The sequence below is a fragment of the Teleopsis dalmanni genome, chromosome 2, assembly GCF_002237135.1.
Source record: "Teleopsis dalmanni isolate 2A chromosome 2, ASM223713v2, whole genome shotgun sequence".
Classification (NCBI taxonomy): Eukaryota; Metazoa; Arthropoda; class Insecta; order Diptera; family Diopsidae; genus Teleopsis; species Teleopsis dalmanni.
In genome coordinates, this window is record NC_051847.1 from 158,777,963 (window position 1) to 158,805,830 (window position 27,868).

The 27,868-nt window shown below is 28.1% G+C and overlaps 2 protein-coding genes across 2 annotated transcripts; one reads left to right on the top strand and one right to left on the bottom strand.

Moving 5' to 3' along the window:
• Positions 1-11,469: 11,469 nt before the first annotated feature.
• LOC119676015 (probable serine/threonine-protein kinase nek3) lies at positions 11,470-21,343 on the top strand (the record flags this gene model as incomplete). The annotated part of the gene is made up of 5 exons (XM_038087238.1): positions 11,470-11,779; positions 11,846-13,186; positions 14,626-14,862; positions 20,798-20,935; positions 21,024-21,343. Coding segments are annotated over 5 exons (2,307 nt in total), but the record flags the coding sequence as incomplete, so codon positions are not given.
• Positions 15,371-26,387, bottom strand: LOC119680054 (protein NASP homolog). The gene is made up of 6 exons (XM_038092681.1): positions 26,219-26,387; positions 17,260-17,508; positions 16,796-17,201; positions 16,564-16,723; positions 16,191-16,468; positions 15,371-16,120 (listed from the first exon to the last, which is right to left on the bottom strand). Exons 2-6 carry the CDS (start codon positions 17,484-17,486, stop codon positions 15,890-15,892), a joined length of 1,302 nt encoding a protein of 433 aa, XP_037948609.1. The 5' UTR covers positions 17,487-17,508; positions 26,219-26,387; the 3' UTR covers positions 15,371-15,889.
• Positions 26,388-27,868: the final 1,481 nt, after the last annotated feature.

Here is a 27,868-nt window from a genome sequence, read left to right on the forward strand (position 1 = left end):
TAAAAAAATTTTTTTTTACCCATATAAAGGACACCTTATTATATATATATAAATTTAGTTGTTGTTTTGTCATACCCTCTCTACAACATTTATACATCTAATATTCCAATGTTAGGTCCCTCGACTCTGGCGTTATATGCTGACGATACGTGTATGCTATACTCAGATAAATGTGCTCTCAACATAACCAACACACTTCAAGAGTATACAAACCTCATTCTGGAGTATTTCCAGAAATGGAAAATAAAATCAATAATGAAAAAACTAAGGTTCTGTTTATTACGCGTAAGTGGAGACAAAATCCGTCGAGAGTGAGAATGGGAGATATGGTAATAAACTGGGAGGATAGCGTTAAATATCTCGGCATCATGTTGGACAAACGATTCACATGGCTTAAACATGTTCAACTGAAAAGAATTAGCTGTGCCAAAATTCTTCCAAGCTTCAAGCACTACTATTCGCCAGCCAGAAATTGCACAAAGCCAGGCTCTGAGATGACTTTTCAAGGTACAATGGTACATTAGGACGAATGACATCCTCAAGGACCTCAAGACTGATCCGATCAAAAAATACATAAAAAATAGAGCCCTAAAATTATTTGCGAAAACTGACAGATTTACCAACACCGCGTTATTAAATCTCAGAATGGTGGTAGGCTTCTCGGGGAGATATGCAGATCTAAGGTCAATTATTACTTAGTCTGATGAAGTGATAAACAATAATCCAGTCAAGGCGTAAAGAGGGTTTTTAAAAATACCTCGAGTTAAGAAAGAGTAAAAGTGCTCAAGTACACTGGCTCAAATACCATAGCTTCAACATAATAATTTGAAGTAGTCTCATACGAAAATATATTAAAGCCCAATTTAATTTGGGTAAATAAACAGAAGGTAACTTACAACATTTTTATTTAAGATCAATATTTAGTGCTGCCATCATTCCAAAAAAATTTTAATTGATTCTTTTTTGAAGTCGGTAAATAAAATGTACTCTAAAAGACCAGATATATAGATAAAAGTTATTATTTCAGAAGTTCCCATATAAAGGCACCTAAAAACTAAAAAGTTTTGATATATTAAATTTGAAACCATCCCAGATTTATGGATATCTTTATCATACAATTTTTTGAGATATAGATCTGATTTGAAACTATCATAATTTTTATTCACAGATGAACAATTAATACATTTATCACTGTAGATGCATTATTCATATTGAAATTAAATAAAACATGTATTTGATATACAAAACTGTTTTGATACCAGGCATACCTATCATTCTCAACGATCAATGCCATTTTGTTCATGCTGCAGTTTCCAAAAATAAAGCAAAAGGTCAATCTTATGAGATTGTAGACTCCATATATTGCAAAATCTATGTATTCGATTATTTTTATTTGTTGTTTATTTACAATATAAAAAAGTTTTAGCTTTTTGCATAAACAAATTCACCTGTGTTATGAACTTATTCAACCGATGTCCAATCGATGTTAGATTTATATTTTATAAAATTCAAAATGTAAGTTTAACTTTAAAAATTTTTAAATAAAATTATTAGTTTTCTGTAAAACATAGAAACGCGTCGTAAAAATTAACGGTTAATATTAGTAGTTAACATTTTTTGCTTATCTCTGTCATTTATAGGATCTGAAATGTGACATTAAAAAATTAGTCTAAAATGTAAATTCTTAAAACACGACAGTGCGTATATTTTAAAAAAATTTTTCAAATTTTTTTTCTGAGATTGTATTTTTTAAAAAAATGTGTCCTATTAAAAAAATATTAGTCAAATCGAAGGTGATGAAGTCAAGTTTTGTTAAAACACATTCCGTTTGTAAGAGAATGGCTCCTTTACTACTTCATAAATAACTTAATAAAATACAATATTTATATATGTAATAAAATATTTTTCCTTAAAATTACCAAAAATGTTATTAAATTTTATTATCTTATATTCTGTTGTAAAATTATATACGAATTTATATCATACAATTAATATTTACTGTAAATTTCAAATAAATATTAAAAAACACTTGGACTGCTACTCTTCACTTATAATTTGACGTACATATTTCTGTTGAGTAAATATTATTAAATTACAATATAATAGCATTATATATTATCATATATATATATATCAATATATAAACTAATATCTCCATCAAAAATGTTGAATTTTTTATGTACACCAGTATTAAAAAAATTTAATTATGTAGAAAGCTTTAGAAACCCATATAATATAAATTAAAGACCTCAAACTAAAAATTAATCACAAAATAACTAGTCAAACTATCTCACATGTATATACAGTAAAAGCTCTTTTAAACGAACACTTTTTTTTCATATAAAGTATGTGTTTTTAACTGAATAGTTCTCTTAACTCTATTGAGTTGTACCGTCCCACAGTGTGACAAAACACAAAATTAGGCGGTCAAAATTCGATATTTTCGGAACTAGTAGAGATATTTGATATAAAATTTTCGTAAAATATAGTTTTTAAGATGATCTTTCTTTTAAATCTAATTAATACAGCAACAGAACTTTGTGCAAAAATTGGGCGTGATCCGCCTATTAGTTCCTAAGTTATTTGCACGCCCAATATTTGCACAAAGTTGTGGTGCTGTATACGTAATATATATATATAGTTTAATAGGAGTAAAAAGTTTTTGTAACGATAATAAACGATTTTACATGAAAATTTTGTATGGTGGGTGGGTGTGGCAGTGGATGGAAAACCATAAAAAAATTTTGGAATCTAGGTAATAATGCAAGTTTTTTGGACACCAAAATTCAGTTTTCTACCTATCATAGTTTTTGAGTAGTCTTGGGACAGCACTAAATGCCCAATTTTTGGGTAAATATTTCGGGAGGATCCGGTAGGCCGATTGGGCTCAAATTAGATTTATAAGAAAGATCATCTTTTACAAAATTATATTTTGGGAAAATTTCATATCAATATCTCTACTGGTTCCGAAAATATCGAATTTTGACCGCCTAATTTTGTGTTTTGTCAAACTGTGCGTCTGTGTTCGCTTCAAGGAGTTAAATTTTGAATTTTTATATAAAAAATAGCGTAATAGTAATTAATTACCAATTGCCAAAGTTATAAATGTGAAATTTATTATCCCTTTGCATTGATAGTCAAATTAAATAAAGGCAAATCCATTTTTTTGGTCTATTTTATGTTCAAGGTTATGTATTTATATTAAGGAAAGTTGATGAAATACATGCCACGTGTAATGTAACGAGTGACTTATTTTATATTATTTCAATAAATTTTGTTTTTTGTATGTATTAATATTTTCGACAGCAACATATTAGTATATTAACAATATACTACACGTTAACAGAAATATTCACACTTACTAGTTTCACCTCAGCATTTTCTGTTGCTCGTGGCGTATGAGTGATATTTAAACCATGTAATTCATCAATATTTAGGTTAATAGACGGATAAGTGTTTTCTTTTAAAAGAAAATATAAAAATTGGAAAGATGAGTGTGAAATATCAAGAGTTTATGAAAACTAAATTTATAATACTTTGACAGTATTTCGGTGAAAAAATTTTTTTGTCAATATTAAGATTAAATTATAATACTGAATTATTATAGTTTTAGTACCCAATACATAGACATAACGCTTACTCACTAATTTCTTTTATTTTTTTCAAATTTATTTTTTAACATAAAATGCTTACATATATATAGTTAAAAATTTAAATTTATATTCCGTGGCTATTTTGTATTGGCTGTAAATGACATACAGTAGTCAATTAATTTTGTTCATTTATCGATTTTAAATGTCTGAACTCCGTATAAAAATGAGGTTATTGAATAACTTCAAAATTTGAGACATTTAATAACATAGCCAGTGAAGAAATGCCGTTTTAAAAACTAAACATTTTTCTTTTCGAGTTTTTATTTGATTTTAATATAAAAATAAAAATAAATAAATTTATGCTACATATTTATAAAATTTGTCATGAGAAACAAAATAGGGCTTTCCCGTTTTGTCAATTAAGAACCATTAATTGCTTCATAAATTTCAAACCCCTACAAATGAAATCATATAAAATAAACATTTTTTTTGATCCCCATTAAATAACATTTGAATAAGTTAACCTAATAGAAAAACTGTCAAGCAGACAAAAAGATATTGCTTAATCAATGCAACTTATATTGGGCACTTCTATGTAGAACTTCAATAAACTAATTTCAAAATTGAACAATCTTATTTTGCATACTTAGATATACAGACAAACTGGCAGATACAAATATGTAAAATATGTTGGCAAGTTTCTACCATAAGTGAAGTATATGAAAGAATTAACATTATTATTCTTATAATAAATCAAATATTAAAAATATTCTCTATTGTTACTGCGAGACTTGAAAATATGTAAAGAATATACAAAATATAATCAACATTTATTGAGAAATACAAATGTTTCTAGAAATTTCAATAAGGAAGTTCTACTATAGACTAAAATACAGAAAATTAGTAAAAGAAGTAGAAACGCTTAAACGCATTCTAAAATATTCTAAATATTCTAAAAAATATATTGCGAAATAAGTCGTAACCTAGAACTAGGAACAAACTAGGCGTATTTGTTATATAATGTACTTGATATCACATGCAAAAGAATTATAGAGAAAGAGTCAGTAAAAGTACATGACGTATGCAATGAAATATACAGACAAGTTGTCTGAAACAACACCCCAAGAGAAATAAAATTTTAACTATATTATTACTCTATATCATTCAAAGGAATACGAGCAATAATAAGAAGAAAGAACCACATTGTTGTATTAATTATTATTGTGACTCATTAATAAACACAAAACATTAATTAAATAAATAGCGATTATTTTGTTGACGTAGAAGGGAATGCAGTCGAAGTACTCCTTCCTCAAGTAATATACAAAAAGGCTAATGTACTTTAGTTAAAATTTATGTTATAGTGTCTTGTGGTGTTATCTTTATTTAACTAGAAGTTTTACAAATCGATTTAGAAATAAATATAAATTAAATGAAAATATAAAATCAAAATGCTTTGATTTCAGTCAGATTCATTTAAAACGTAATTGGAAGGTAATTGAACTCGGTTGTGTTTTATTAAATATTAAAGACAACCACACGCTAAATTTACTCATTAAATATACTACCAATCGTTAAAGTTACAGTTCTCTTTAATTGATAAAATTCTTTTTAAAAAATTACGTAATCATGTTCAGAAAAAAACTTATGTGAAGAGAAAGGAATGCTTTAGTATGAAAGTGCGACAGTTTGGCGCTGAAAGGCGTCAGAAATATGTATTCTTTATGTATTCCGAAACTGTGTTGAGGTCGACGCAAATGACCAAGAATATACTTAAAAACCAAACAAAAATTAAAAAATAAATGTTTCTCATAAAGCAAATAATAGGATTTCCCTAAACTGAATAAATATTTTTATAACAATAAACTAATTTACTGCTTTACGTTACACTCAAACCAATAACTCTTTTTAGTCAAGGCTAAATAAAATGGCTAAATGTATGCATAAATCTTTTTGCATTTAAAATATTTTATTGTATATAAATCTTTTTGAGGGTGAGATAAATTGAAGGTTGTTAAAAATTAAGTGACATAGTTTATAAGTTTACAAATAATTAAAAATAGATAAAAGTTTAAAGTGCAGAGTTATAATTTTAAAATAAGTTTTTGATTATATTTAAACTTTATTAATTAACGAAAAATTATAGTCATAATGTTAAAAAAAAATGAAGTAATTTTTAAACTTTCACTTTAATACTGTATTCTTTTTTTCTGTATTCATGTTTTGTGATACTTCTTCATTTTAGAGTGAGCCTTGACTTTAATATGTATCCTTTGAGTCTATATAGAGACGACTTAGTTAACTACATTAACATACATATAACTAAATATTACATACATAGTATGTATTACATGCATATATAAGAGCTCATTTCTCAAAATTCCACTGCTATCATTACATGTTATACAATTCATATATAAGTCATTCAATATTTATTAAACATAATTGAGTGGTGGTTTTGCTTTTAGTAATATCATGACTTCTGGATCGAGTTGTAATCCTTTTTACAGTTATTTCTTTTTTTTATTGATATTCTTGGTTAATGTTAAGTAAATTTTTAAATTTGACAAACTTTTATTTGATTTACTTAACTGATCAATATGCACAAGCTTAGTAGACCTGTTAGTATACCATAAATATTAAAAGTTCTAACTAACTAAACTTTTTAACAAGAACAATAAATATACTTACCGAATATGTTGCAATAGATAACTTGTTCTTTCTTTCTGTATATAAGTATTCAATTATATAATTCACGTTTTTATTTCTTTTTTCGTACATGTTTTCTTCCAGGTTTATTTTTTAAAACTATTTACAGCGTGCAATGCTTAAAGGTAAACAGCATTTTGTAGGTGTTTTCAGAGCAAATTCAATTTCTTCTCTTGCAGATACCTAGCTTTAATTCAAAACAGCTCATAGGGTCTAAGAACACTACCCATTACTAATTTCTACCTATTAAAAGTTCGCTGAAGTACTCTTCTTTCTCTACAATATGACAGCTCCATCGAGAAATATATTTCTACAGGCGCTTTTGCAAATATTTCGTCTAGATAAAAATTTAAATCTTGCCTTCTAATTTTTTCATACAAGCCTCTGAAGTTAGTGATAAATCTCTCTAGTTCAATACTCATTATCTGATATCTGATAATGAGATTAAAAACAACTAAATTTGTTAATATATTACAAAGAAGAATGATTTAATCAATTTTATTTGACATAAATCAATAAACGTCAAAAAAGGATTTCCAATTTATTGCAAATTAATATTCATAGTGGTATTTAGGATCTCGAGTAACGAGTGCCGAATAACCGAATAACATAATATTCGAAATGTATGTTGTTGATGAAATCCCCATGACAATCGTTTACCAAGTTACTTTCTCGATATCTTGAAGATCGGATGTTTCTGTTTTCTGTAGTTGTATATTTTTATAAAATGGTGACAGGCGAGTGACATTTAATCGCGGCTTCATTGTCGAACGCCAGCATACGTGTGAAATCTCATTTTACATTTATAATTGTACTTGAATAGGATCGATAAAATGAGAAGCAAATTTTTTTTAATTAATGCATAATGTATACATATGTTAGGAACATTTAAATGGACTAATAATATCTTTTTTTTTGTATTTCTTACACAAAATTTTGTGTATATTTATACATATTATAATTTTATATATTTTTTATTTCCTACAGACTTCGTAATGCTAAATTTACGACCAAAAAAATACTTTTATTTTAAATAATATATTATATATCGATAATTCTCATAGGTTAAATAAAAAGTATATTATAACTTTAATTATGTAAAACACAATTTTAACAAATTTATGCAATAAAATGAAACTACTTATACGCCAATCTAAAATTATTTGACTGCATTCATAGTGTACAAGTGTCACGTAATTGATAATTAAGTGTACTTACCAGAAAATGTATGCCTTAATGCCGAGGATAATATTTATGAATTCATGTATATAAATACTCAATTCATGCTGTCCTGACTTAAGTACTCCTAAATATTTGTGCTGTGTCATTGGAGTTAAATTTTAATGCCATGGAATTGACTCTAGTGACCTTTTCCTTTTTGGATTTTTTTGTTAATTTTATTACTAATACATTCACGACTTCTTTATGTGGCTGACGAAAACTAAGTGTGAATTTGTGTGGCTTTGTTTGGTATCCTTACAGTTTTCGTGCGCTTTACTCAATTGTGAAGGCATGGAAATTAAATTATTGCAATTGCCTTAATATCAATACAGTTGGTCAAATTGACTTAGTTACAAAACCAACTTCAGTGTCATTGATATGAGCCATAAATTAAGAGGCAGATAATTGCGTGCTTGGTTAAGTATAAATGTACTTATGTTAGTTCATGAATTTCTATGAAATACAAGAACCATTCTCTTGTATTAGAAAATAAAATACGAAACATTTTGTGTTACTTAATTTAAAACTTAAACAAGACTGTACCAAAACTATTCACTTTTTTAAAATACTTAATATTATATTTGTTATTTATCCTAAATGGTTTTAACGCTTTAAGTTATTTATTTAAGATGGTTTAATATTTTTGTAGTTCAAATAATTATTGCAAATGTGAATAACTCTAGTATTCTTTTCACACCCAATGTCAGCATATATTGTCTATCATTTATATCTGTCATCTGTATCTACTATTTACTTATTTTGTAAATGGTAGATACCAATAGCAGCTCATTTAACTAAAGACGTGGATCACTTAGTGGGACCTTTGTGATATTTAAATATGTATACCAAAAAACAACTGTACTATTTTAATAAAATGGAATTAGTCATGATATCACCAGTGGGGCATTAAAGGTATTATTCGAGCTATTATTCGAGCTCAAGTGAGCTTCTTAGTACACAAGGCCGCCACTCCAACATAACCTTACCAGATACTGCATTTAAAAATTCAAATTTTAACTGATGTTGAGTGTCTATTTCAACAAATTTTTACTATATGGAAAAAAATCTGAGAATGTGCCATTTTGTTCATATTTGAGGATATGATAAATTTTATATTACAAAGTAGGTTTAATAATTAGAATTAATGGACATGTCACACTTTATTAGAAGTGAATGACGAATCTACATTTTTCCCTTGCTAAGCAAATTTTAATCAAACAATTTTAATTTATATTTATGAAAACATTTTTTGAAGAGGACTCTATGTACATATACGGTAGAATAATTATCACAAGCTAAAGTTCACTTGTAAAATTATGTGAAAGGTTAACACTGATTTTGTATTTATAGTAGCTCACAATAGGTCATTAAATTTTGATTTAAAATTATATGATATTTTGGGGTAGCCATTAACTTTTAAGGCATTTCTTACAATCTTTGTTGATAGCATTTATGACTAGAAAATGGAATATTTTATAGTGATAAGGATTTATCTCATAGTATATAATAAAAATTGAAAAACATTAAGAACTTGTCAAAAATAAAAAAACTTTATTTTATCACTGGAACCAAACATTTTGAAAATCCTTCAGAAATCGCATTTGCATAAATAACTTAAATATAGTGTAAAAAATCTTTAGGAAAGGAAACAATATGTGAACTAAATTTGAAAATTCATTTGTGTCCTTGTTATCAAGTTAAAACCAAATATTCTATGTCTCTTGGTTTGATTTTCGACAAGCAAAATTTATTCCAAAGATGTCGTCAAAGGCGTTAATAAAAAATAAGATGGAAAGGGAAGTAGAGAAAACAAGGAAATAGACAAACACGTTGTAACAAGTTGAAACATGATTTTAAATCAAAATAAAATTGGGAAAATAGTATTTGTTTTCGTATCTACAAACGGCAAAGGACAAATTTAAATTGAACGAAAAGTATTAGTACAGAAATTGCAAATGCTGCCACTAGGATTCTACATAAAATTGGTTCATAAATTTTCTATTGACTTAATTTGATAACTTTGACCTCAATTTATCGCTTCTAACATAGTTAATCAGTACAGTTGAACTCATGTTTCGTTTGCTTCAGAACTTTATAGAAAATAAACAAGCTCAGGTTTATTTGTCTCCTTCAGTTTTCAAAATTTGTACTATTTTTGTTTAAATTATATTATATATCCAATAGAAGTGTAAACAATGAATTACAAAAGGTGTTTCTGAAGTTAACATACTTGTGAAAACACGGACAAAAGAGATATTTTTAATTAACAAATACATATGTATGTCCTTGTCTTTATCATTAAATATGGAGATAAAATATAACAGTTATAGCAGTAATAATTATAACTTAAGTTCATATTAAAATTCAGAAAAAAGAACCATAAAATATTTTTTTAAGTAATTTATTTTAACTCTAGTAGTCTTTTAATAAATTATTTTGATTTCACATAAATTTTGTAAGTGCTGTCGCACAGTATCGCAGAATTAAAGTTAGTCGATCGAAATTCGGTATTTTTTGAACCACTAAAAATATTCTAAAGAAATTTTTCTTAAATATAGTTTTTAGGATGGGCTGTCTTTTGAGCCTCATGGCTAAAATCTCCAAATCCAAATAATAAATGTTTTTTAATATCTTAAAAACCATAATAGGTTGATGAATGAAATTTGATATAAATAAAATTTATACCAATAGGATTCAAAAAATTGCCGCTAATAATTTTTTATTATTTTAAAAAATTGTTTTTATTTCTATTACACTATGTAAATTTATTGAATATATAAAAACTCTAAAAAAATGAAGGTGATCCACTTATTGGTTCTTAAATTATTCGCATTTTTATACATTTTTAACGAAACTGTGATTTCGCGAAATTTGGGCCAACTTTAAACCCTTATAACATTTTTACTACTTTTTGAAAAATGATCATGTCTTATATTTTTTATGCTTAAAATATTGTTTACAATATTTTATAATATTTATAATATTTAATTTTATAATATATATAACATTGTTTATAATATTGTTTATGCCCTACAATATGTTTAAGTTTCAGTGTCATGACTTTGATACTTCTATCTCTGCTATTACATTTCGTTACATGATGTTACCCTCTTTTTTATAACTTAAAAATGAATTTTAATCAGACCTTATAGGACGTTATTCTTTCTTTGTTAAAGTAGATATTTAATCTTTTTTATTTGCTAAGATTTAAATACATATACAATATTAACGGCTTCACTTAAATAGCAAGCATATTGTTGTTGTTATCATTAAATAAGGCTAATGTGCACAAAACTTTTTACTTGTACTTCAATTAATTAGATACATAATCTATAACTTCACAGAGAATAATTTATTCTTTTTCCTCTATTTCTCATTATTTTTCTCTTTTTATAGCTTCAAGCTTATACGTAGTTAAATTAATAATACAAAAATAAATTTTAAATTGGGCAAAACTCATTCCGACTACCACTACAACTACTGCTAATCAAAGAAACACAACAACAAATGCAAAAACAATTGAAAACACTTTAGAATATAGTTGGCCACTGATTAATTTTGCACTTTACAGCACAAAATTAGTAAATCGCACAACCTTGACTAGTATTAACTCGTTATTTTTGATACAGTTATTTACAGTTACAGTTACAGTTACACAAAAAAAAAATAAAAAAATATTCGAAACAAAAATAGCAATCAGGTACAAAAGCCTTTTGCATTTATTTTGCTTTAGCCTAAAAACTGCACAACAATTTTTAAAATTAACAAAATACACCAAGAACCAAATTTAGTTGTACAAACAATCACAGATACACAACTACTTACGAGTACAGGAACAACATTAATACTGACACCAACATCATACGCTACACCAATCACAACAATAACGAGTTCAGGCAAAAGTATGAGCACCAACAAAATAAAAAAGCGCGACATTGACTTATGACTTGTAAGGACTAAGGGCGGCGGCAGCAGTGGCAGTCGTTATAAAGTGACTGCTCGCTGTGTGCCGGAAGTAAACATAACATCGCCGATAGATGGTCGTTATAAACAATTACAATTTCCCCCACTAACACCACAACAACAGTTACTACAAACAAAACCACCAACAACATTATTATCATCCACAGAACCAAAAAAACAACAAGAACAAGAACAAAATCAAAATCATCAACAACAGCAACAGCAGTCCAAAAAATATTACATCAATAGTAACAATAATACGAGTACTAACAGCAACAAAAACAACAGCAAAAGTAAAAATAGTAACAATAAAAATTCATTGGTGCGCAGTATACAAACTAACAACATTTTTTCATCAGGAGCAACATTAGTGGAGGAGGAGGACTTTAATGAGTTGACAGCCGTGCCGACAACAACAATTCTCATAGCAACAAACGCAAATACACCAACACCAAATTCTACAAAAATTATTACAAAACATTTGCCGCCTTTAAGGCTGACTACAGAGGATTCGGCAGCAGCAACAACAACAATTGTTGTACCGACAAAAAATGTTCTTCTACGCCAACAAGCAACACAACATTATACAAAACCCACTACACCGACAACAACTGTTTCATTTAAGGAAACATCAACAGAAGAAGTAGATTCAACAGCCGTTACAACGAATCCAACAACTAATTCAATTGAAGAAAATCCGCCAACAGAATTCACACCTCTAGTATCTGAATTGGCAGAAACAAGCTTTCTACAATCGACAAACACAAATACGAAAAGTTCTCCTAAAAAAAAAACAACGAGTGCAAACGCCACTAATACTGCAACTTCACCAATTGTCATAAGCACCTATCAACCAGTTGCTACTGCGCACGCCGCCGCCCCATCAACGACCACCACATACAGTCACAATTCAAAGACTACTCGCTCCTGGCCTGTGATATATCGTAATCCACATCACTGTGACTACGAAGCATTATATGTACAGGCTTCAACAAAACAGCAGCCAGTTCAGCACTCTTCTGCAACATATTACACTCCACCAGTAGCTACCACAAGTGTACCATTCAAACAAAACTGCTACTCGAATCAATTTGCCCAATCTATTATCTACTCAAGTAATGAAGATCTAGCAACAGCAATCAATGATTACGGCGGTAGCTACGGTGGTGGTGGCGGCAGCAGCGGCAACAATCAAACTCAAACAACCTGCTATTATTTTTCGCGAAACTCTTATAACAGCATTTATGAACATCCTTCAGCAGTGGTTGGTAGTACACTACAGTTCGATCCAACCACAGCTGCGACGACAGCAGCTGCTGCAGCTGCAGTTGAGAGTCTAAGACGAAGTAATAGCAAACTGCTGCGTAATAGCAGTTGTACAAAAATAATGCAACAGACTGGTGGAGGCATTGTTGAAACACCAACCTCAATTACTTCTGCTATGGACGGAGTCAGTGCTGTTGGCAGTTCAACATGTTGTACTAGTTGTTGCATGGGTCCACCACCGGTACTTTTTCTATTCTTCACATTGCTGATGACTACCAGCGCTACAGCAATGCTTTGCGCAGCAATAATGACTGATCATTGGGAGCATGTCACGTGGGATCGCGACAGCTTGGATCGTTATACAAATCGATCTGGGTTACATTTAGAATGGATGCTGAACGATAAAATTGCAATGCTTAAGGCAGATAAAAGGGGTAAGTCGAACTTAAACTTAGGTATGTATATGTGTAACTTTCTATTTATATTATATTTATATTTCATTTTTGGTACTAAGATATAATATGTGGTTTTAACAAATTAATTTGTCCAAATATCTATTTTTTTATGTGCATGATTGCTTAAAAAATACAAACCATTTCTTTGTTATCGCTCCTTGTTTTAGTTTTTGATCCTGACAAAATTTTATAATATAACTTATGTGTGGTTGCTGTGGAATGATACATATAAAATTCCTTCAGACACTACGGTGTTCTAAACACACGTATTAAAATAATACGTCGGTAGACGATCCATTGAAATTCCAAAGAATTCCGCCGGCACCAACTGAAGTTATGTATTTGGTATAACTTCCCCCATGCCAGAGAGTGAGGCCAGTAAATTCGGGTTTTAACCACAGCCGCCAAGACGCTGCGAATCTCAATTGGTCAGGACAACTGAAGGTGCTGGTGCTGGCACTGACCCATGTAGTACCAGTAATCTTCAATACGAGCAACCTGGACTTTGGTGTAGAGGTTTGGCTTCGAAAGTGACGTTGTGAATGTCTTATTTTACATGAGTAATAAATCTGTGGTTGGAGGATAGCACAACACCGAGATGTAATTTTGTTTTAAATTTGAGTTGTTGAGTTGTTACGTCGAAAATATTTTGAAGTCGGTTTTGTTATTTCAGAATTTTTAAAACATCTATGACTTTATAAACTATTTATACTTATTCTAGATATTACTTTTTATCTTAATTAGTAGGATTTTTTTTGTTTTTGTCCTTGAGGGTGATAGGTAACATAAAAACTAATGCCGGGATGGAACTGGTAATATTTGAGGTATTTGAGCTTGTAGACAAGCTGAATTGAAGAACTATCAATCGTAAGATCAATTAGCGATATGAGAACTACGAATGCGGTTCCGCCACAGGAATAGCAATAGCTGAGGTCTTGCCTGAGTTGTTTATCCATGTAAAATAGTACCTAGTGACGGCAATAAAGTGAGAATTTAGGTTACAGGAAATACCATGTAATTTGAATGTTCTTGTAGGGAAGGCAATTATCGGCAAAACAAAATCATTAATCTGGAAAAAAAATGAATACTTTTGGCAAAATGGAGAAAATTGGACTCAAGACAGACCCCTAGCAATACCAGCGATAGGAAAATCTGAATGTATGAATGACCAAAAAGCATAGTTACATTTTAAAGAATAGGGAAGATAGACGCAGCATTGTTTAAGAGGAAGTTGATCCTGAGTTTATAAACCCTTTCAGCTATAAAAGAATTGTGCCTAGGTGTCAAAATAGAATCAATCTACCTTAGGTGATAGACCGTGCCATAAAGGGTTCTCTCATGGCATGATATTGAGAAGAACTTAATATGACCTACGAACACATTAAATACGATTGTAATTTCATTTTTTATATTCACAGATCATCGTTTCCGACGTGAATCGGTTTTTCTAGTGCCCATGCATGGAGGAATTTGGACTTTGTGTATTGACTTACCATTGCCTGAACTGCAAGAATTACGAAGAAATCCAAAATTTCCGCGTGGTGCACCGCCATGTGTCAATTACTTAGCAGGTTCAATGGAAAATGCCCGGGGAGAAGAACAACGTAACGATTGGCAACATAGTGAGTCACAGACTACATTGCAGCCCCATCTAAGTACGTATGGTACAACTTATATGATCCTCTTTTTTAATTTTTCATTTAATTTAAGTTTAAAATTTTAATTGTTTTTTGTATTTGCACGTATGGTAAACCTTGTAGGGCGATAACAATATTAATAGATCATAAATAGAATAGTACACATATAGACAAATTCGTTGAAATACGTGTAAAAACATTTTTAAATTATAAACAAATAACTTAAAGAAGCGTCAAATGCCCAAAAGTTCAAAAACAATTATTTTAAAATATAAACAAGTCACGGTAGTTACCTGACCTGATAGTTCTAAAAAATGCATTTACTTGAAATAATAATTGCAACATCAATATACATTTATTCAAAAATAAAGAATAGTACTTTATAATTTTCTTAAATTACCTGAAAAGTCGATACGCGTATGAGATTACAAGATATTTTTGAAAACAAACTAAAACGATCTAATTTGATTTTCCTTAGTATTAGCAGAAACAATAGCAGAAATCGTTTATTATTTGTTCAGTAACTTATTTATTAAAAGATTGGTATATTAAAAAATATTTAATGTTATATTTATATAAAATTTATTCTTACTACTAGTAATGAATATTATAAATTTAATAATCTAATGTATGATGTGACGTTAGTTATAAACAAAAAGCATAATAGCAAACACTACGAAACAATATTTTATTATAACGTAATTGACTGTAGTTATAATGTTGAAAAATGTGAAAAAATTAATAATAAAAATTAATGCAAATATTTTCAGTAACATAATTAAAAATTAAAAAAAGGTAACCAAAATTAGAAAAACGTTTTTAAAAAATTAATTTAAATATATAATAAATACAATTTCAAGATAATGTTTATAACTTATGTAAAAAGTGAAATAAAAATTCTAATTACTTTAAAATATATAAAATTTATATAACCAAGCGCAAGTGAATATACGTTATGAATGCGATAACTTGGATCTAGGCTGGTTTTAAATAAATTATTTAAGTGAATGGAATGCAGCCTTTGATTTTTAAATTAACCAGCGTTTTATATTGCTGGCTTCTTAGCTGGAGAAGAAATTGCTTCAGCCTCCGAATTTGGATCATCGGGTTTTTTACGTTTTATTAAATGTGAAATATCTGTTGGTTTCGATGAAGAACTTATTGCCGAAGAAGAACCTGCGTCTGCAGAATTACTAGATGAAGAAGGACCTGCCCCATTTCCATTTTGTGCAGGTTTTATATAGCTATCTAGTGCTGCACGTACTTCGGCAATATTCTAAACGGTTAAATATATGAAATGTATTAATATACATAAATAATATTATATTATTTATTGGATCAGTTACCTGTGCTTGAGTTTCTTCAATTTCAGCTATTTTCGCCCAAATTTCCTGTTTCGTTTCTTCCATATCTTGTATGTTGTTTTTATCTTTCTCATTTATATCAGTTTTTGCTTGTATATCTTTAATTTCTTCTTCTATTAATTTACAAGCCTCTTTAAGCGATTCAGCTCCTTCCTTATTAAGTTGCTGCATTAAATATGTTAAACCGATTTTGTAATGAATTTCAGCTTTTGCGCGTCTATAATTTGTTGGAAGTTCTGAGTATATTTTTAATGCTTTGCCTATAAAAATAAAAATATTAGGCTCATATTCAAATATAAAAAAGTTAAACACTTATATTTATAACAAATTGTAAATACTACTTAAATATACACACCGTAATCATCACGTGCAGCATCTAAAATATTATTTTCGAATTCAATATTTGCTAGTTCAGTTTGAACTTCAGCCAAGTTGGATAGGCCACTTGCACCTTGCTCTGAAAATATTTTGGCTGCCAATTCAAGAATTTCCCATGCCAATTGTAAATTCGAAGCCTAACACAATTATCAAACACATTTAATATCATTTATTGTACAAATTTACATATTCCCAAAATAGATACTCACTGCATCATCCTCTTCGTCTTCACAATTTTCAGTCTCACCGTTAGATGTACTGGGCTTTTCGTTGTCTTTTATAGGCGCAGCACTTGCAGCACTTTTACTATCAGTCGCATCGGCTGAACCATTTGTTAAATCTTTCTCTTCAGTTATTTTTTCTTCTTCTGTACTGGTCACCATTGCTTCATCTATGGATTCCTTATTGGCTTCTGCACTATCGACAACATTATTTCCACTACTGTTTTCAGCAGTAGAATCTGCTTCATCAGTTTTATTTTCTGTGTCATTTTGTTCGCCATTTTCACCACTTTCATCATCACCATCACCATCATCTCCATCCTCTTCTTCTTCATCGGGTACATCTATTACTTTGTTTTCATCCAACGCTAAAGCAATCAAAGATTTTGCATATCTAAAAAATAAGAAGATAATTAAAAGAGGCATATATTTAATAATTTTATAATATTTACAATAAATATGGCATCCCTAATTCGGTAGATAATGAGCCATACAACTCTTCATAAATTCCACAGACTTGACTTAATTGATCAGCTGCTTCAGAGTAACTCTTCACAAGAAAGTTTCTAGAACCATTACTATAAAGTTCTTTGCCTTTTAAAATTTTTTCATTGCGTTCGTGGTCAACGCCAATTTCCTCCGTAGTGGCAGGTGCAGGAATTTGTTCATCGGCAGACATTTCAATTATAAATTAAACTTAGCTGAAACCGAAATAATATATATATTATTTTTTTTATGCAAAGTAATACTTTTGAAGTATAGAACTTATATGAACGAACGCTGGTTGAAAGAAATATTTATATTACCAATATTTTCATATCGTATGATAATATTAACGTGTAATATATAATTTATAATTATCATTGACCTTTTTATTATACGTTATAAATTATTTAAATGGGCTTCAAGTCAATAAATTTTTAATATAAATAAAATATTTACTGAAATATTATTTTTATTTGTATTAAAGCTTATAATCTAAAGATCGGTTAAAATTATTTTAAATAGGCTTCAAGCCACAATTTTTTAATAGAAATAAAATACTTTCTTAAATATAATTTTTATGTGTTTAAAACTTCTAATCTAAAGAACGGTTAAAATTATTTTATAGTATATCGATAATAAATAAAACAAACTTAAACAAATAAACAAACAATAAAAAAAATTAAAATAAATTACAAAAAAAAAATAAAAAAAAAATTACAATAAAAAAATTAAAACAAAATTTTATATAAATGAGATAAATGTCAGAGAAGAAAAATGTAACATACGATATCTAGTATAAAAGAATACTGTGTTGAGAGAGAGAAAGAGAATTCTTAATATAGATAGATTTACAAAAAATTAATTTTTTTTAAATACAAAACAAATAGTGTTTTTCATTTAAGTTGGCACTTCTGAGGAGAGCACAATAATATTTATAATCTGACAAAAGAATCGGTCGTTCAAAACAGTCCTGTTTTAAAACAAAATTCATAACATTTTTTCGGAATCGCTAGTAGGAAGAAAGCACACAACTAAGATTTCAAACAATCTAACAAAAAAATGATTACACAGAATCATAGCCATAACCTATCGCATATTAAAATTTTCAATTTTTTATTTAATGGGTTAACATTAGTATAATTTACTGCGTATATATGTATATAATTCTACAACAATTTTTCTCATTTAATTTAAAAATATTTATATTTCATAAGATTCGATTAATAATCATCTAATGTTCAATATGTTCAAGAATTTATTATTATGTTGAGGCTAGTTCAGTCAGTGCACTTGAGCACTTTTACTCTCTATTAACTGCAATATTTCTTCGTAACCTCTCTCTACGCCTTGGCTGGATTATTGTTTATCACTTCATCATACTAAACAATAACTGACCTCAGATCTGCATACCTCCCCGAGGAGCCTGTAAACATTCTGAAAGTCGATAACGCGGTGTTGGTAAGCCTGTCAGTTTTCGTAAATAATTCCAGGGCTCTATCCTTTATGTATTTTTTGATCGGATCAATCTTGAGGTCCCTTAGGATGTCATTCGTCCTAATGTACCATGGTACCTGGAAAAGTCTTCTCAGAGCCTGGATTTGTGCAATTTCTAGCTGGCGAAAATTTGATATGAAAGGAATTACAAGAATCTTACACTCATTCATTGATCTAAATTTGTACTCTCACAAATGGCAACTTAAATGAAGAATACTTTTACATGCAAATACAATTTAAATTAATTCAATTAATTACACAAAACATTTTGGAACCAATGAATAGTTATGTTCATGGCATTTTTCATCCAAGTAGGTTGTACCACAAATAATGATTTTAAGACGAATTAAAAAATTTTGCATGATTTCAAAAAGTTTTTATCTGCTTCAAATTTTTTTATTTATTAATTTTGTATTATTATTCCTTAATTGTATTATAAGCTTTGAAATAGAACTATCTAACCATTAAAGAATCTAGAAACGATAAATATTTAGAAGTTAAAAAAGGAATTTATTATTATTTATTAATTTTTTTAATTTAAAAAAATATTTGGTCGAAATAGTGAAACATTTATATTTTGGGTATTAAATATTTGTAACATTCGATCTTCACTTTAAGTATTTTAATATCTTTTAACTGTAGTATATTGTAGTATCCCTCATTTTATTTTGAATTGGACACTTTCACATTCAGAAATTCAAAAACTTCAAAAAATTAAGAAATAAGAAGCTTTTAGATAATTTGATATTTATTTAATTATAAATGGATGGGTTTCCAAATGTAAATTTCATATTTTGAATTATGAACTTATTTATTACGGTATATTTTTTTTACTAATAAAATTTTTTTTCTGTTTTATCTTTTTATAATTTTTATTAAAATAGAAAACATTTTGTACGATCTTAATCAGCGTTTTTTAACCGCTGTCGGTCCGCAAAAACAGTACCGGACCCCTTAAAATATTTTCGTCTTTTAAGATATTATTTTTTGGGAAAATATTGATGCTACCAGCAGTCTTTGCAAAACACATTGATCATTTTTTAATATATGTTTTGGGTTCAGAAACACTAATCTATATTTCACAAAATTTTACTTTATATTTCTTTTTATTTATATTATTAAAATCAGTATTAAATACTATAAGTAGCAACCATGTTTGTACGTTGTGACGCATGAGTATGTTTTTGCTGTTTGATCCGTTATATTTTGTTGTAAATTATATCGGTATACATGTACCTAACTGAAATATGTAATGTATTTATGTGACCAAATACTTTTTATATACCTACTTTTTTCTTCAGTTGCTTTTGATTACAAAATAACATAACAAGGAAATAAGTGTACTTGCAAAGGATATATTCAATGTTTAACTTAACTTTAAAAGAATTATTCTTTTTGATTATTGAAAAATATTTTATTGAAATAAATGCTTCCTCCTAAAAGTTATTGCAAAACAATGATTACTAAAATATTGGAAAAAATTTGGACGTTAAGATGCCTATTAAGGATCAGTCTATTACAGAAAAGATCTATTAAATTATAGATCAGCTGCAGTAAGATAAGAAGATCCCGATTACTAAAGAAAACTCAGACTTATATCCAAAGTTCAATTATGCGACACCTCGCAGTAACATTGCTGCATATTTCATTGAATACAAAAATATAAAGTTCAACATTTTGAACAATTATTTTTAAAATTATTTAAAATGAAAATAATTTAATTTTTGATACTATCATTTTAAAAATTAAAATTTTTTTAGTTTGATCATAATTAGCATGTATTACAGAGTTTTGTGCACCTATAAATAATTTAATTTTCTTAATTTACACTGCTTTAAATTATTTAATAGCAATTTATGTCTAACTGCAACTTTTTACTCCTTTGATATTTAATATCGTAATACACAAATTTTAAAATTATTCTATTTTATTTTTTGCATTAAAATTTTGAATTTAAAGGAATGTTTTTTTAAAAATTAAATATTTTAACGACTCATTTGAATTTTGTAGGAATGCAAAATCTCTCGATTTCATGCTCTTTGGTATGCCTAATTATATTGGGAAGCGCTGCATTAGTCGGCGCCTTTGGCGTTTGCCAACGTCAAATAAGTGCAATACTTATCACTGGAGTCATGTATTTATTAGCCGGTAAAAATTTTTGTTATTGAGAATATCATTTAATAATGTATTAATTTATTTACGTATATAATTTATCACTCTAATACTTTTTTTTTAGCTCTTTTTGCACTTTTTACACTTATGATCATACATTTTAAACGACAACAAGGACGTCCTATGCTTGACAGTGATTATGATGGCACAGTGGATGGAATTGTAGCACGACCAGGAGGTGTCGCTATAATGGCAAAACCACTTCTGGGTGCTCGCATTTTTTTAACATCATGGAGTTTGGACCTAGGTTGGGGTGGTGTTGTGTTATGTGCCATAACATCAGTTCTATGGATATTATTATCAAAAATTATGCGATATAATCCGTTTTCGGCACTCATGATTTAGTAAAATTTAAAAACAAAAAAGGGAATAATTAAAATAAAAACTAACGTATACATATATAACTATATTAAAATGATATACATGTATGCAAATCATTGAATTAAAAATAAATCAAAAAAATTTGTTGCAAATATATTTATATGTGTAAAATTAAATAAATGAATACAAGGAATGTATGTATATATGTAACTCGTGCACATACGTAATCAATGTAGATATTTATGTTAAAATTTATACATTAATGGGTGCATTAAAAAGGTATTTATCTTTCGCAACAAATACTAAATATTATTACAACAAAATAAATAAAAAATAAGCTTGTTTATAACTAAAATATTTTCTAATTGCATATATAATATATGTTTTCTTTATAGACTTATATACATTTACTAAATAGATTGCTAATAAATTTTACGTATGCGAAATATTTTATAAAATTTATACATCAAAATCTTATCAATGTAAACCCTTTCCAAGAACCAAAGTGCTTGCCTTGATTATTCTGAAGCTTTTATTGAAACAATTTATAAAATTAAATATATTGAATTTACGCCTTATAGTTATGTCCTTTAAAAACATATTTTACATCAATATATATATATACACTTATTATATAGTTTAAAAACGGTAATCTACACTAAGACGGAAATTTAATTTATATACATTTTTATATTAATAACACCAGTTTAACTGAACGATTTAGTATACTTTTTGAATTATAACTAAGTATAAAAAATTTTGCTCTCAATAAAAAATTATTTCCAATAAAGGCTATAGAAACAAATTCACACACTCAGAAAACATTAATTAAATTAACATTTGTCTTTTTTCTCAATCAATAGACTAACTTTCGAAAGCCTAAGTGAGGCGCGTCTCTCACGAGATATGCTGTCATTGGTATTTACATCAATCTTTTCAAAGTTTTATAATACATATTTGTTATTTCTATAAGAATTATTTTCTTGACTATTAACTATTCATTCTTTGTCTATTATAAAAAGTTTCTCTTAAGCAATTCAATAAATTTTTTTTTTGAAACAATTTGAGCACATAAAATGCACTTCCTAACAAATCCTTAATTATCATCTCTTCATACGGAATTCTTTATTATCGTTATTAGAAGGTAAAGAATTATATATTTGGTACACATTTTCTCTCTAATATCCTCTAATTATTTTGCAACAATGTACGTAGACAAGCGCAGATATGTATTTAAAACTCTTTAACCACTTTTCAAAACATTCAGAATGTAGTCACTTCAATTAGTATTTAGCAGAGTAATACTATACGCCGCTTTTCAGAACAGGCACTAACCCACACAATCATATAAGATAGTTCCCTACCTATTAAAATAAACCTATTCAGCTTTAAAAATATAAGCATTTTAAATATATTAAAATTGTCTAACATTGTATATAAATTGGTAAAACTAATTTATTGCTATAAATAAAATCAGTTGAGTTTAGCACCAATTAGCAGTATTATTTAATGGAAGTACGAGTAATTGTCTTTAAAATTTTTATATTATATCACATTTATTAATATTGCTATTTTGTTTGCTTTAAGTAATATATATTAGCATTTATTACCAATTTTCACTACATTTTTTATGGAGACTTTGAATCTCACAAAGGGACCACTTTTTAGGACCTTAGTGAATCAGTTTTTCTTAAAACGAGTTACCAATGGCATCTATGTATCTCTGCTATATGTGCTTTTAATTTAATTCTTTTTTATTTCGAAAAGTGTGACCATACTTTGGGTAACTCCAGATAAGCCCACTTTAGCCGTTTTTAAAATCTTAATATCAACCCAAATTTCTTCGTTTGTATATAAGACTTTTTTATATCGCTTTATATCGTAAGCCGTCAAGATTTGATTAAATAAAAAAATAGATATTGCATTTCATAGTCTTAAATCACTCCTTATAATTCTTCAGAATATAACATTCTATGAATATGACTCAATAATATATTTAATTTAAAATGATATTATTTATCAATTAAACACATTAATACAAATTTATTTATTGTGATTATATAAAATGTATCTAACTACGCTTAAATACTCAATAATTAAAACAATTTTTTTTATTACAATTTATTGAAATAATTATTCAATATATTGCAATTTTTTAGTTATTTAAAACAAACGAAACTTCTTACAAATAATATCATTAAAGACCTATAAAATATTAGTCAGCCCTATTTAAAGCAAATCAAGCATAATCAGAAAATAATTATGTTAAGTAAATTTTATTTTGAGTTTTAATTTGTGTTTTTATGACACGAACACTGCATAATACAAATAAAAAAACTGTTATTTTATGTAAACGCTTTGCCTTAAAAAATTCAAAATTGTAATATTTAAATAAACGAAAGTAATTTAATATTAATCTAAAAAGTTTTTATAATCGGGTTTAACGCAATGGGTAAAATCATTTCTAATAATTATAAAAAAATATGGACTTGGAAAAATAAACTCAAATGGGTTCAAAACAGAGTTCGTTACGAGAATGTTCACTGTAAGAATATATGCATTTTCGATGCTGTTTATTATTCTTACTTTTTTAGTATATTTCTTACATAAAATGAAAAAAAAGAGGGTAGAGCCCAGTAAGTTCAATCTTATTTCTCTATTCTCCATTTCCTTTCCCATTATTCCTTAACTCCAACTCCACCTATCCAATTCCCTTTTCAGATCCCGGCTGGGTACAAAACAACAACAATCATATTTTTATACAAATTTCAACAACAAAAATGCTTACAAATAAATTAAACAAAAAATTATATTTTCGCGATTCTCTGGGAGCGAAATCACGACGCAACTCATCTGATCGCATTTAACGTACAATATGCCAGCGCAATAATTGTTGTCCTTAATCCAAGTTGGATACTGTTATACCACTGCATAGTGCTACCAGATAGTTACCTGGCACCCACTGGGCAAATTAGCTAATAGTGCACACAAAGAGCCTTATTACTATCCCGATGATTTTAATTTAAAGTTGTGCATAGGCTTTGGTACCCGCCTCGTAAAATCAGCGGCCATCCAGGAAATGGCAAAGGACAGAACAAAACTGCTCTAAAACAGGAAACTGTAAGATCTACTACAGTTACAATGCAAATAGATGTGAATTTGTATTCAGTTTTATGGTTAGAAAGGGACTATTTTTATTTAAAAGAAAATTATATATAACGAATTATTATATATTATTTAATATTTTAAATTTTTTTTCTAGCTGTTCACATTAGTGAACAAAACGCTTGGTAATATCCGTATGAAGAGACAATTCTTTAATATCACTATAATTTGCGAACACTCGCCTACAAAACAAGAGAACAATTTGACTAAAGATACATTCTGAACGAGTTTTGACGAAATTTATGTAAATATAAAGAAAATAATGTATCCCTGAAGATGCTAAAAAATATTTACGAAACGTTGGAAAAATAAAATCAGATTAGTCTAGAATACAAATATAATTTAACATAAGAAACTGGCCATTAACAACATATTCTGTTAATTTAAGAATATTCTCTATATTAAAGGGAATAAATTTTAATTAAATATATTTTTAGAACAACTACATATTTCTATGTAAAAAAAATTTATTCTGGTCTCTGTAGAAAGAAAGGTTCTTTATGACGAAACGTTTGCAGGTCCCCGATAGCTTCATTATATACGACTTCGACTATATTTACCTGCATTCATTTTTTTCTGATTCATATATCAATTCAACTCAGATATATATTTTAAGACATGAGTTTATTTTAAGCAGAAATTTTGTATAAATGCTAAACGATATCCTCAAACAATTTGATCGGTTTATTGAGTTCATTTACATAGATTTACAAAAATTCCACATAGAAATTATTAATATTGCTTGTTTGTTAGACTAACAAGCACTCGGGCTTATTAAGTCAATTCATGAACATGATATTTGCTTAAAAACTAATATAGTAGTTTAATGACAGATCAATATACTGAAAACAGATATACTAGTTTACTAACAGAATTGATATAAAATAAATTAATGTGATTTTATAGTCTACGACACCTATACTTATCCGCAAGAATTAGAGGAGTATAATAATACATGCGGTCCGGTCTTAGAAATATTAATGATGGATTACAATAATAAAATAAGTAAAAACATTATACAAATTTATTAAGTCAAAATGGTTCAATAACATTTTTGGCCAGATGTAAACGAACTTTGCTTTGCAACGTTTTGGAAAAAGGTAAAAAAAAATTTCCAGCTAAACAAACAAATTGGCTCCGATGCGGAGCCAAAATGCAACACCAAAATAAAGTTCATATGTAGTATGTTAATCCAGACTTGTGAATAATTAAAAAAAAAGAATAACTTGAATATTTTTAAAGTAATAAATAAATTATATAGAGAAAACGTAAAAATGAAATGCATTAGAAAACAATATTCAACGCTTGCTGTAATTGACACTTAGCAATTTTTCTGCATTAAACAATTGTTAGAGTTCAATTAGAAGTATTAAATATATAACATATATTGCAATAAGGAAATACAAATTGGTAAATAAAATAATTCAACTTCTCGTGCTTTTCTGTAATGCAAAACGAACATTAACGCGAAAACGCACACCCGCACGTGTTAAGAGACGCCGCAAATTTATAAAGCCCACAAGATTGCAAAATTCTGCAGTTCATTCAACTTGCGCCTTTACAAAGAAAATAAAAACGCGCTCATATTAATCATATTTTATAACAAACATATTTTAAATTAGAATATTACAAAATATACAAAAGCTAAGTATTAAATACAGGCACAATTTGCAAATTTCATATAATAAAGTACTTCTTATAACACAATTTTTAATTATAAATATCGAACGAATAATTACAAATAAATTCATGATGAATGTAAAACAAACATACCTTACAATATGGTGTAATTATCTTATAAAATTAACAAATTTATTATTTGAAACCAATATTCAACTCGTTTAACAGATTGTCACGGAATGCGCTTTGTCGCAAAAATTGTATGTGCGGAAAAAAATTTTTTGGTGTATTTGTCTGCAAATACTGTATTCCCTTTTTAACAAATGGTAAAAGGCGTCATTAAATGTATAAAAATCGCGCGTTTTTTGTTGTCAAATATGAACAATTCACAATAATTGATTTTAAAATAATTGCGAATTCTTATGGCAATTTGGGGTAATATGAATTTTAGCTCGAATATTTGCTTGTTGCTTGTTAGCTTTCTGTTTTATTGCTGATTAAATTTCCTAAATAAGCCTGCTCTTGAAGATTATTTACCATACAGAGAGATTTTATAATTATGAATAATTTCATTATAAAAAAATCTACTCATTAAAACGAAAAAAGGCTGCTATTAAAAATAAATTTTTGAAATATATGTTCAATATTTTTTATGTAAAATGTAAACAAACAATAATTGAGCTGTAAACAAAAGTGCTCTGAAAGTATTTAATAATATTTACGTTTTCATTAATTGAATGGGCCTATTTTCACTATCATGAACGTGAGATGAACTTGACGACAGCATGAACTGTCAGTTCAGTTTACACTGTCATGAACTGTCATAAGCCTAAAATATGTTTTGTTTTGTTTAAACGTATAAAATGCTTGTGTGTAGTAGAGCAGAGCACAGAAATTGAAAGTATTCAGCACACTCACAAGTGTGGCAAAAAACGCATGGTGGCCTATGTTCGCTATTCAGGCAACTGTTTAGTTGATTCAAAAACTTCATATAAAAAAAATTTAGCATTTTGTTGTTAATCACTTGCTCATTTAAATTTATCATATAACTAAAATTGCAATCGTGTCATATACCAAGAAGTAGAATATTCAATTTTATATTTTTTGATTATATATTAACCCTTTAAAAATTATAGTTTTACTGAATTTTATTTATTAATTTACGTTATTATTTCTGCATTTTCTTTTTAAGACACCCTATGCTTATAGCGCCGACACTTGGTAATGGCAGCACTATTAATCAAATTTTCACTAATCTGAGAATCTCTGAAATAGTCAATTCTCTGCTTAGTTTCATTTTTGTATGCAAATTTTTTTTATAATCAACTACTAAGCAACTCATCAGTTGCCTGAATACCCCTAATATAAATTGAAAATTAAAATGAATAAAAAATTGAAAGCAATAGTAAAAATGTTGAAAATTTCGATTTTTTCCTTTTTCCCAATTTTCAAATTTACGAATTTTTTAAATTTTGTTTAAATTTTTGTTTGCATATGATTTTTGACATATGTTTGCAATATTCGTTGGAATTTCCAATTAAAGTTCACAATAGTTCCTCTATTGCGTTGGTAACACTTTTGATCGAAGTGTGTGGCAAGTATATGACTACTGGCCTATATAAGGCCTTTTCGGTGGCTCGCAAGTACGGCAAAAAATGCATGTTGGCCTATGTTGGCCACGCGAGTCATTGGCATCACTGTTGCAATCTGTCAAATGTTTTGTTTTGGCAAACAGCAAATCTTGTATATGTGCATATAAATCAAATATATTTTTATAAAAATATTATAAAATTAAAATGAACA